Source organism: Hemicordylus capensis, chromosome 2 (assembly GCF_027244095.1).
Source record: "Hemicordylus capensis ecotype Gifberg chromosome 2, rHemCap1.1.pri, whole genome shotgun sequence".
In the NCBI taxonomy this organism is placed as follows: Eukaryota; Metazoa; Chordata; class Lepidosauria; order Squamata; family Cordylidae; genus Hemicordylus; species Hemicordylus capensis.
Window position 1 is genome coordinate 278,956,565 of NC_069658.1, and position 12,617 is coordinate 278,969,181.

The 12,617-nt window shown below is 41.7% G+C and overlaps 1 protein-coding gene across 4 annotated transcripts in view; it reads right to left on the reverse strand.

Annotated features, from left to right (window-relative positions):
• LMOD3 (leiomodin 3) overlaps positions 1-12,617 on the reverse strand; it is a 55,614-nt gene continuing 42,997 nt past the window's right edge. For all 4 annotated transcript variants that reach the window (XM_053297543.1, XM_053297542.1, XM_053297544.1 and 1 more), the window contains 2 exons: positions 5,770-7,143; positions 1-372 (listed from right to left, as the gene is read on the reverse strand). In XM_053297543.1, coding sequence (XP_053153518.1) covers positions 346-372; positions 5,770-7,143 — 1,401 coding nt within the window. In that variant the 3' untranslated portion in view covers positions 1-345. The remainder of the gene's footprint in view (positions 373-5,769; positions 7,144-12,617) is intronic.

The window sequence follows — 12,617 nt, forward strand, 5'->3', positions numbered from 1 at the left end:
TATGGTTGCAATAAGATTTACTGAAGGCATCTATAAAAGTGGTAACATAATTATTAATGGGGGTGAAGCACCCCTTTCCACCCTCTCCCACCCACAGATTAAACCCCAGCGAGCTGACAGACTGTATGGTGGCACCAGCCCATTACATGAGTGGATGGAAGTTGTCGCCATTTATAGTTTCCATTCTACCCCTTTCAATCATCACTTCAACAGGCAGCATGCTTCAAGCGTTGTTCCCGCATCTTCGTGTCTTCCACCTGAAGGAAACAGCCCCTGAAATGGTCTGAAGCAACACTTGGATAGTCTGTGTATTTTCAAGTTGTTTCCTTCACCTGTATGGGGGTATTACACCAGCTCTTTGGGAAGTGGCACCTGTGCAGGAACAGTAAGAAGAAATATTAATTGTTGAAAGGAAGGCAGGGAAAGGCGCTCACTCCAAACAAAAACTTAAGTGCAAAAGTTGACAACATACTAACAAACATCCAGAGCCAGAAATAAAACTCCTTGGTGGTTGGTGTCTTCAAACACTTTCATATACAATCTACATCTTTTTAAAAAAATTCTAGGCATGTTTTTATGTCGTATAAAAATACCTTGGTCTCAAATAGTAATCTCTAAGAGATGGACAATATTTTTCTCACAACCAAATCCATCAATTTCAGAAGAACTTCCATTCATGTACAATCATCATCTGGGTTTTAGTCAGAATATTTTTATTACCTTTATATCTTGCCCTTCCTCCAAAGAGCTCAAAGCAGCATAAATGGTTGTTCTTTTACCCCCATTTGAACCCCACAACAACTCCCTGAAGGTAGGCTAAACTTCAAGAGAGGGACTGGTCCAATGTTGTGCAATGAACTTCATGGCTGAGTGAGGATTTGAACCCTAATCTCTTCAACTTTTGTATGACATTCTAACCACTATGCCACACTGCCACTCAGTTGTTGTCCACCATATGTATGTATGGTACAAGTGGAATTAAATATATACATAGAGTTGGTCAAGCTTTATCATTTTGCTGCTATCATTAAAGCTTCACATTTCTTATGGCATCAGTTTTGCATGTATGGGATGTGCATGGTAAGAAGGCATTTTGCTATATTACAAAAGTCAAAGGAAAGGGTCTTTGTGGCAGCACCCAGATTGTGGAATTCCCTAATTTTGCCTTTCCACCACCAAGTTTGTTTATGAGAGCAACTGGCATGGCCTTTGTTTGATGGCCCATTCTTCCAATTAGATTTGTTTTATTGTTGTGATTTAGTTAGGTATGGCTGTTTTATGATTGTATGTATTTTTATATAGTAAATATTTGTATCATGATTTTGATATACTATATAAGCTGCCTTGAGTGCTCTATTCAAAGTGGAAAGGACTGATATACCCTGCTTCCATCAGAACATCTGAATTTCTCCAAAGCCTCTTGTGGTGTTCTGAAGGATAAAAGTTTGAGTAACCGGGTGCAGGATCAGCATTGTTTTCCCTTTACTGAGGTAGTCAGACCACTGAGTTCATCAGGAATATCTAGGGGCCATTACAGCTGTCTCGGCCTGTGGTCAGCACACTTCAAAATATGAATTCATTGAAAATGAATTTTCTATCTTGATAGCAAGTAGAGCCGAGCAAAATTCATCCCTGTACATTGAGGCTTTTTTCATTGCTCTTTGAATCAGTACACCCACTCACGCAACTGTGCAGATGGGTTTAGATCTAATGTGATTACATATTACTTGTGGGGAAGTCAATATGCTTGAATAAAAGACCTGTCCGCCAACTTCAAACAACAAAAGACCTATGTAAAAATCTTCTGAAACTTGACAAAGGTGATGTTTGTAAAAATGTCTCCCAGTGCAGCAGATAGGTGAGTTTGTGGGGAAGTGGGCAGGGCGGGGGGAGAAACTGAGATTGAGGAGACAGCATCAGAGACTGAAATGGAGAAAGAGATGAGTTAGCTGAAGGCTGGAAGCACCTTGGGGAGTGAAGAGCCCTTCTTTGAGGAGCTGATGTGAGGCAGCAGAGATGCTGCCTTGTAGGAGTAGACATGCTGCTTGCCTCTACTTATGCTCTACCTCTTTATTTGCAAATCAAGCCAGCATGACTGAGCACCATAAGTCAACTGTGATCTCTCATCCATAGGAAGCCAAACTCCAAGCAGCATTACTCTGGGAACTTCTCATTGTTTACGGAAGTGGTCAAGTGTGCTAGACACTGAAAAGACTCCTCCTAGGACATCTGCTTGGAAGCCTCTAATTCTACCACTAACCTAATACTGTAAATTAGAGACAGAGAAATAAGTAGTCTATAGACACAGAAAACAGTTTCTCAGTACAGATTGTTTGTGCATAAGAGCATAACACACCAACTACAATGCTTACCAGTTTGCTTCTGAACCTAATTCAAAGTTCAAGTGTTAATCTTTAAAGCTCCACAAGAGCTGGGGTACTAGGAATGCCTGTGCCTCCACCTAATGATGCAGTGGGGAAATGCTTGACTAACAAGCAGAAGGTTGCTTGTTCGAATCACCAATGGTACTATATTGGTCAGCAGTGATATAGGGAGATGCCGAAAGGCATCATCTCACACTGTGTGGGAGGAGGCAATGGTAACCCCCTCCTGTATTCTACCAAAAGAAAACCACAGGGCTCTGTGGGGACCAGGAGTCGAAATCAACTTGACGGCACACTTTACCTTTTATATGAACCTGTCTGGGTGTTTGAATCAGCCTCACAAGGTCTCCTCTCTGGCATGCCATTGTCACAGATTTGTTTCGTGATGTCCAGGGACAGGGCTTTTTTGGTGGTGGTGCCCTAGCTCTGGAATGCCTTCCCAGGGGAGAAAGCCCATTGAAAGAATGGGCTGTGCTGCAACTCTATAAATTTATAGATGTGTGTTTGTGTTTTAATTGCTGTTTTTGGTGGCATCCACTGTGTTAGCTGCTTTGTGAGAACTTTGCTCCTAAAAGGTGAGAGAGAAATCTTTTAAATAAATGGTTTACATTTAATGGAGAATACCATACAAGATCAAAATGAGAACATGTTAGACTGACTCTGATTGTTATATTGCTGTTTTTTCTTTCTTTCTGGGCAGGGCACTAGCCCAGGTGTCTAAATGAAGGGATCTGACAGTAGCTGTAATATATATTGCTTGACTTTCAACCTTGGAAAATTATTTCTGTACTCCTGCGGAAGACATAATTAAGCCTAAGTGCCATGGGTGACCTCCGTGATTAACAGGTGCAACACACTGGACTTGATCCATTTGAAAACATCCGAGGCATGCAAAATGCCCTAAGGATAGGGATCTAGTGTGGACTAGCTTATTTGGTAGGCAACCACCCAGCTGTGTAACTGAGAGGAGGGGATTTGTTGGAAAATGCACCCCACATCTTTCAGTGCTCTCAATGGCTGACATCTGAGATGCCCCTCCCTGGGCTAGAAGGATTAAAAGAAAAAGTGCTCTTCAAGTGCAGAGGACTTCAAGAGAAAGAAAGACAGAAGAATGACACAGTAAATCTGGTACTTGATTCATCTAATTCAGTACACATGTGTATTTGTGCATGTGCTTCAGTGCAGGGAATAAAAGACCTCATGCTAAGGAACTAATTCGTTATCCTTAGTCTAGTAGGATTACTCTTTACCTCACAGAATCAGAATGATTAGCATGTGCAGTAATGCAGCTTCTAAAAATGATGACAACACACATACCCTGAAAGCTGTAATTTCAGGATCAGGCAAATTGAAATTATTGAAGTTGGGGATCGGGGGAAGGCCAGAAAATCTTGAACAGAATCTTGAGTAATTCCCCTCTTCCATTATGGTTTTAGTTTTCTCCTTGGGTGCTTGCACAGCTGATAGGACTTTAGATCAGAAAAGGTGTTTCTTCCTACACGGTGTGGCAATGTGGCTCTCTTTTCTGGATTGCACTGCTTTTCTTTAAGGTTATTGCATCAGCTTCTATTTGCAGAAATTTGGTACTTACCTTCTATAACTGCTTTTGCGGGGTGGTGGGGGGGATGTGTATATATAGGCAACAAACTAGCTTGGGTCCTGTAGATAAAGATGGACTCAATAGTTAAGAATAATGTATAAGCGTGACCAACATTAAGCTTAGCTTCCCAGCATTAAGATATGAAGCTGCTTTATTTTGTCAAATCATTGGTCCATCTAGCCTAAACTCTAGGCTGGTCTATTCTGACTGGCAATAGCTTTCCAGTATCTTGGGCAGAGGTCTCTCCTTGTCATTTTCCTTTAATTGGAGATGACAATAATTTAATCTGTGGTTTTCTACCGATAAAGCACATAATTTACCACCTGGCTATGGGTCCCTGTAGTGGATTAAAGTCTTTGCCTCAGAGCAAGCTCACATGAGGGAAAGGAATACTGAATCATCCTTGCTGAGCTGCCTGGCTAGGCTTCTCCTAAAACTATTCTGTATTATTGGTAGGTTCAAAAAGCTGCCTCCGCCACCTCTCTTATCGACAGAACTTGAGCCTCCCTGGGCTTGGGATGGAATCCCAAGGAAAACTCTCTTTATTTTGCTATTGGATAAGTACAAAAATCTTCCACGTGCAAGCCTACATGTAGTGAGAAAACTGATAGCTGCTGAACATTTGAGGATGTATTTGCACCAGAGAAATGCCCCTTCGCCCCCTGCCCTTTTCCTGAGTTCAAAACCAACTCAGAGAGGCTTGTAAAAAGAAACCCCAGTTTTCTTCAATTACTACAGTTTGCTTCCGTCTGAGGCTTTCTCAACTTTAAATACAGTTAAGAATACGTAGTAGGATTACAAAAATAGGTTGGCTTATTGCACACTTAAATGTTTTTTGCAACGCTGTAGGTAGGATGGGCATAGGCTAGTATTAATTATTTTAATTACATTACAGGTAAACAATAATAGAACAGTATCATGAATATGCAAAAGCACACACCCTAAAGAAATATAACATCCCCAACACAAAGTCTGACTAAACAAATTTTTCCTAGACTATATTTCCCTTTTCCTTGAATTCACTTCCCTTTCCCTTGAATTCACTAAACTCCTGATTAGAATTAAAGTTTCCTGCCTTTCAAGGTTCTGCAGAGTTATTATTCTGTGCACTTCCAGCCTAGCTTCTTTCAACAAAGAACTCCCTTCCTCCTGGCAACAGCTCTCTAGGTCCCACCCACCTGGTGTGCTGATTGGCTGAGCCCTGGAGTTCACCAGCTGTCAGTCAAGACAAGGGTTCACTTCTGATTAACTCTAGAGGGAGGGGAGGCTGATCACTACAGTCCCTTACAAAGCTTCTTATCTATATATATAATCCTCCTGGGTGTGCCTTTAGAATGTGCGTCCTGGTGCCCAGCTGATTGGCTGGGTGGCGGAGGTGCCTGATAGGCTGAGGCAGTGGGAGCTCAGCGTGGCAGGAGGCCGTTGAGCTGCTGCTAGGGGAAATGGCGGCTGCCACGGCAAGGAAACAGTGACCCCAGCCACAGTGAGACGGCGGCCTGCATGCCCACCGGGATCAGGTGGTGGCTGAGCCGCCAAGAAGAGCAGGCAGCAGCAGGAGGCAGGAGAAACTGTGAGCAGGGGGGAGAGAAGCGGGTTGGGTGGGCGTCAGAGACGCCCACCGGAAGACGCAGAAGGAGCTGAAAGGGTGGGGGGAGAGTCGAACTAGAGGCACAGACGCTATGCGCCCGGTCAGCTAGTAGATTTTAGATAGAATAATAGCAGAAGATGGGCTTACTGATAACTGCAGTATGTTCCCATTTGCTTCCGTCTTCCCACCATACATACCGGTTTGAGATAAGCTACGTTGCTCTGACGAATATCACTGAGAAGCTTATCTCTAGGAGTTGTTTCCACCAGGGGAGGTGGCCGCCTTCTTGGAATAGGCTTGAGGGTCTTGATCACATCTTTGAGATTGGTTTTTTCAGCTGGCTCCACATATTCTTTTATAGTGGGTTTGCGCTGGGTTCTCTTGAGTTTCACTATTTTGAAGGAGGGGGGGTCATCATTGCAGCTTTCATTTTCAGGGGCTGGTTTTCTTGCAGGTTCATTCCTTCTGCCAACAGATGGAGCTTTGGGGACTTGTGGCGTTGGAGTTTGCATCGGAGGAGGCATGATTGTAGCAGGCAGTGGTCCCCCTAACAGTTCCCACATCCCAGGGGGTAATCCAAGTCCATTTTCTAACATGGCTATTAGTTCTTTCTGCTGTTTTAACTGTTGTTGCTTTTGCTCCTCTATTCTTTTTTGTCTCTGTTTATCAAGGTTTCTGCTGAGCAGATTGGTAACCACCATTCTGGGACCTGGGAGTTCAAAGTGATAGCCAATCTTAAGCAGTGTAGGGTTGGCTTTCAGCAGCCTGGCAATCTCCATTTCTGCTTGATGGCCTAACATACTTCTCTGGTTGTGAAAACGTAGTTCTGTCAGCTTCTCGTTGTACTGCAGGCATCGCATTATAGCAACAATTCCTTTTCCTGAAATGAAATTTGAATCAATATTCAAAGTAGTGATGCTCCTGTTTTCACGTAGCATGTTGGCCAAGGCAAAAGCAACATTATCATCTGCTCCCACATTGGCTAAACTGAATGTTTTGACGTGCTTGTTCTTTTTCATGGCATTGACAAAGTCCACCAGCATCTCCTTGGGGATGTTCTCAATGTTATTCAGATTGAGTTCTGTCATGTTTGGGTCATTCTTCCGGACTTTCCTCAGACTCTCCTCTAAATTGGTTTGATTTCCCGAAGGCCTTGCACTTAGCTTAATAAAACTGGTGTCTACAGCTAATTTGTTTGGAATATTCAATTTTGATACTTTCTTTTCATTATTTTCTTGTTTTTCAGGATCTTTCTCTGATTCTGTGTATGACTCCTTAGTTTCATGTTTGCTTCTATCTTCATCATCACATGGTTTCTTTGTTCCTAGATCTTCAATAACTTTCCCAGTGTTTTCTTCTTCTTCCTCACCACTATCCTCCTCCTCCTCTTCCTCTTCTTCACCTTCGTCGTCTTCCTCCTCCTCCTCTTCCTCTTCCTCTTCCTCCTCTTCTTCTTCATTCTCCTTATAGTCTCTCACATCTCCATTTGTTCTCCCTGCAGTTTCTTTGGCTATTTCATTTTCACTGCTAATATTTGCAACATTTTCTTCAGACCTCTTTGCAGTGAGTCTCTGCAGAAAACAGAATGCTAAGAGCTGAAATAATTTAAAATAGTTTTGCCATATCCATTAAAGAAAACCAAAACAAATGTTATGTACCATTTAGATTTGTTTTTCTACTATGTAGAGGAGCTATATTAAAAGAAAATAATTCTAGATTTCTATACTGTTTAAACAAGACTTTATGTATAATTAACCAATAGATACTGTATATTAAATTCTATAGCACACTCTATTCTATAGCATACTTCTTGACTCTTCATGATCCAAAAGTTCTGATGTCAACAGGAATTGAGATAAGTTAACTTTGTGCTAAAAGTATACTCAATGGGAAAAGATCATGTTATCTAGTATATTGCTATTATATAATTGCCTTCCATATTATTTATTATATTTTTATACTGTCCCATATGTTAGCTCTGAGCGGTTTACAATAAATAAAACAAGATCCTAAAACCAATAAGACAAGCAAAAACAAACATTATAAAACAGTTTTTAAAAAGTTACAATGATTGCCTATATGTCAAAAACTGGCAAGAATGACTTTAAATGATCTTAAAACAATGGTACATATGCTGGTAACCTCTAGGCTTGACTACTGTAATGCACTCTACATGGGGCTGTCTTTGTACATAGTCTGTAAACTACAATTGGTATAGAATGCGGCAGCCAGATTGGTCTCTGGGTCAACCCAAAGGGACCACATAACACTAACTTTAAAAGAACAGCACTGGCTGCCAATAGGTTTCTGGGCAAAATACAAAGTGCTGGTTATTACCTAAAAAGCTCTTAATGGCTTGGGCCCAGGGTACTTAAGAGAGCGCCTTCTTTGTCATGGACAATGTCGCCTATTGTGATCATTTGGAGAAGTCAAGTTATGGTTGCCACCGGCTCATTTGGTGGTGACTCGGGACTGGGCCTTCTCTCTAGCTGCCCTGGAGCTCTGGAATACACTCCCTGTTGAAATAAGAGCATCTCCTTCTCTACTTGCTTTTAGGGAGACCCTCAAGACATTCCTGTTTTCCCAGACTTTTAACTGAAATTTAAATTTTAATGTTTTATTCACTGAGATTGTTTTTATCTGTTTTGTAACTGTTTTATATTGTGTTTACATTTGTTATGTTTTAACTTTATACACCGCCTAGAGATGTCTATATCAGGCGGTATAGAAATATGATAGATGGCTAAATAAGTAGGGGTTTCAAAATTTTTGCTAACCATGTATTAATGAACTATAAAGCTGCCTTATGCTAAATCATACTATTGGTCCATCTACATTCAGTGACAGCAGCTCTTTAGTTTTCAGGCAAGGCTCCTTTCTCAGCCCTTCCTGGAGATGCTGGAGACTGAACTTGGGATACAAAACAGCTTGGAATGCATGCAAAGCATCTGCTTGCTCTTCCTCGGAGTTATTACCCGCCCCCCCCCAAGCCAAATCAGGCCTTCCTATGAGAAATTAAGAAAGGATGGGTCATAACTGCAGTTGCCCCATTGTAGAGAGCAAGGCTGCCTCTTTTCAGCAATATGTGTACCATACTGCCTGACTCACCGATTCCACATATGACTGAGTCAGCCACACTTCAGTCCTAATGCCCCTTGAAACCATCCTTCAATCAACATCTAATGGTGCAATATAGAGCCACTGACTCCTATCTAAAATATATGTGATAATGGCTGGAAAGATAAGAAAGGGATAATGACCCTGGGGGTAGCCTTTGATTTGAAATAGAAAGACAGGCTTACATACAGCATAGTGTGTTGCCCATGGAAAAGCGGGACATGTGTGTGTGCTCCATGCATCCCCAAGCCACGTCCTTGCTTTTATCGAGCTTGCAGAGGCTCCATCACTACTAATGATTGCGTCATCACTGCAGCAACAAGCCTCCCATTATTCCCAATGGGAGGTTCATTGCTGTAGCAGTAAGCACAAACTGTAGGTGCCACGGAGGCTCTGCAAACATGGTAGAAGTGAGTATGCAATGTGGACACACCTGGAGCCAATGTGGATGCCCTGCTCTTCCATGGCTGGTGTGTTGCACTGTCTGTAAGTCACGGTATGAGCTCCAGCTTCTGCCACAGGAACCTGTCCACTGACTGAGAGAATCAGTAGAGGCCCTTGTCCATGTCCCACCACCACTAGAGGTGTGATTGGTGGGGATACAGGACAGGCCCTTTTATTTTGCAGTCCCTGAACTCTCAAACCCTGGAATACCGATTTTGCCTCCTGACAGGGTTTTTTGACATCTAGTCAAAACTGTTGGGTTAATCAGGCCCTTGCCTTAAAGTAGTTCTGTTTCCTTCTGGCTTGTTTTTGACTCTGTTGTTCTGATGTTATGTTGTTGCTGTGTCTCAGGTTTTTAAGCTGCTCATCGTAATATGTATATTGATTTTTAAAAATATATTTTTTATTTGATTTGATGTTTTATGTTGTACACTACTTTGAAGACTTATGCAAAAATCAGCGTAAACATCTAAATATATAAGTAAACTACTTTTGTGAAAATCAGGGGGATGGGAAAGAGTAGGAGAGAACTCAGTAGCTTTCTTAACACTTTAAACTATTTATTGCTGGACAGGGTAAACAAAACTGGGATAATGGCATGCATAGTGAAAGAGAATTGTGGCAATAAGGGCAAAGCTCTTTCTTGGGAATGTCTCCTGTTCAGTATTTTAGGTGCAGTATCTAAGTAGGAGGGATTATTTATTTATTTACTTATTTGATTTTTATACCACCCTCCTAAAATGGCTCAGGGTGGTTTACAATTAAAACAAAACCATTAAAATCAGTTAACATTTAAAACAAAAATTATAAAACAACAATTAACAATTAAAACATCATAAAACAGTAATTAAACAATCACAACAATTTAAAAAACCCTGAAAACCAGGTTACAACATTAAAACCAATTACAACTATTTAAAAACCCTGGAAGGCCAGGCCAAACAGATCGGTTTTATGGGCTCTCCTGAAGGCCAGTAAAGAATTCAAATTGCAGATTTCTGCCAGGAGTGCATTCTACAGCTCAGGAGCAGCTACAGAGAAGGCCCGCCTCCAAGTCGCCACCAGACAAACCAGTGGTAACTGGAGATGGACCTCCTCAGATGACCTTAATGTGTTGTGGGGATCACACAGAAGAAGGTGCTCTATAAGATAACTCGGACCTAAGCCGTTCAGGGCTTTAAAGGTAATGACCAGCACTTTGTATTTTGCCCGGAAACATATTGGCAGCCGGTGTAACTGTTTCAAAACAGGCATAATATGTTCTCTCCGGGTTGCCCCAGAGACCAGTCTGGCTGCCGCATTCTGAACTAACTGAAGTTTCTGAACTACGTACAAAGGCAGCCCCACAAATTCCCTGTTGTGGACTGAATTCAGGGTTTGTGTGTGCAGCTTGTGCAGAATAGACACACACTCAGTACATGGGTATGCTTTTATTCAACTCATGGTAGTACTCTGCATTCCCACTGACTTGCATATTCTTGTACAATTTTACATCATGAAACTTCAGAACAGAAAACTGGTTCTTAAAACTTTAGAGTACTTTCTAATCCTGTCTGCACAATTGGGATGGGGTGCTTATCAATGTCAATTAAGACATAATTGAAAATAAAATTGAATGGCACACATTACTATCAACATCAAAGGACTGGTACGTTATTCTGTGAAATCCTCAGCAGTACCTAAAATTCTGATAAAACTTTGATCCTTTTTCTCACCTCAAGATTGCACCCACATTAGAAGTTCTTGGCCTATTCCCAGCAGAACTGATTCCTTGTTACTAGCTGTTGAGCAGCAAAAGTGGCTTCTGTTATCCTATTACTCAGAGATAGCAGAAAATTATGAGTTTTGATTAGACATTCTAGATGCCCACTCTATAACCACACAAGAATTTATATTGCTCAGTGTCTCTCAGTTGAACGTGTGAACTGTCTCTATAAAAAGTACTTTGCTTGAGGTGATTTCAAATGCTATGAAAGATTGGTCAGGGATGTTTTATTTTTGAGAGCTATTTTGCATATGTTAGGTCTCATTTGATTTTGTAGTCACTGGCTGACATCCAAACTAGGTTTACTCAATAGGACTATTCAAGATGTTAGGGAGGTTGAGGGCTCATCTGTCTGTCAACCTTCAGTTAAAAGCCCCTAGCCACAATCATTTGTAAATACTTATGATCTATTTAAACTGATATTCTGTATATAGGCACAGGCTGGGTTTCAGTTTTGGGATTTCCCCCAATATTGCAAAATACTTCTAGTCCATAGTAAAGTAACCTGAAATGACTTACTGAATGGGCCTAAGGCAATGCCTGGTCAGATTCTAGGATTTGCCAGACAGTCTTTAATGGTCCATGGATTCTTCCTTAATTTGAGATTTTCCTGGAAGTTGGGGAAGCCATCAGAGTTGGTAAGGTGACACATGTTACTGATGGGAGAGCTGGTGTGTGTATAAAGAAAGAATAAAAGAAACAGCTTGGGGCAGACAATTTGGAGTGACACAGACTAGGTTTTGGTGGTGCTGAATGGGAAAGCTGAGAAATGAAGCATCTTGGGATGAAGGGCTGTTCTCAGGAGATCTGATCTGTTTGTTGAGTTGCAGGAGTGCACATGCTGCTTCCCTCCCATCCATTGCTCTGTTTGTATATTTGTAAATAAACCAAATATTACAAGGACACCATAAGCCTCCATACCACACCCACCCATACCCACACTGTGACCAGCAGTGGCATGAGAGAAATGGAGGCAGCCCCCGCCCTGCCCCCCCCCCGCTTAGGGGCTACCTAAGTTCTGATTGCCCTGAGTGGAAGGCAGAAGTGGTGCTCAGGAGCAAAAATAAAGCAAAGCTGTACAAAAGGGCTGTGAATGGAGATTTCCAGGAAGATGTCTGCTACGGAAAACAGACTCTGATTGTTTTTCACAACAATTGCATGAGCTCTTTATGAGGTCCAGGCCAGGCCAGGGAGCTCATACCATCAGCTCCTATGGAGAACACACTAGCCTGAGAGCGCTTTTGGGGGCAGCCCCTCACTTCCCTTCACAGGGATTACTTAAGATCCATTTCCACTCAGGAGAAGAAGAAAGTCCAGCCCCGGGAATGCATGCAATCAGATCCTAAATGGGACCACCACAGGCCAGAAACAATTTTCTCCTGTCTCTTGTATTTTGTTGTTGTCGGTGTTTTAGTATTTAAACTATATAAACTGACTTGAATGCTAAGGCAGAAAGGCAGTTCATAAATGCAGTAAGTGATAAGTACATTTCTTTCCCAGTGTATCCAAAGGGCTCTGAGGTGAGTTACAATATATCCTTATCCTATTTTTTCCCTTTACAATAATCCTGTTAGGTAGGTTAGGTCCATGATCAGTTGATGAGTTTAATGGAATTTGAATCTTAGTTTCCTTGACCATGAAAATCAACTAACTGATCCCCATTTCTGTTCACTACCCTACCAATGCTCATAGCTCCTAAACTGGTAATTCCACCGATTA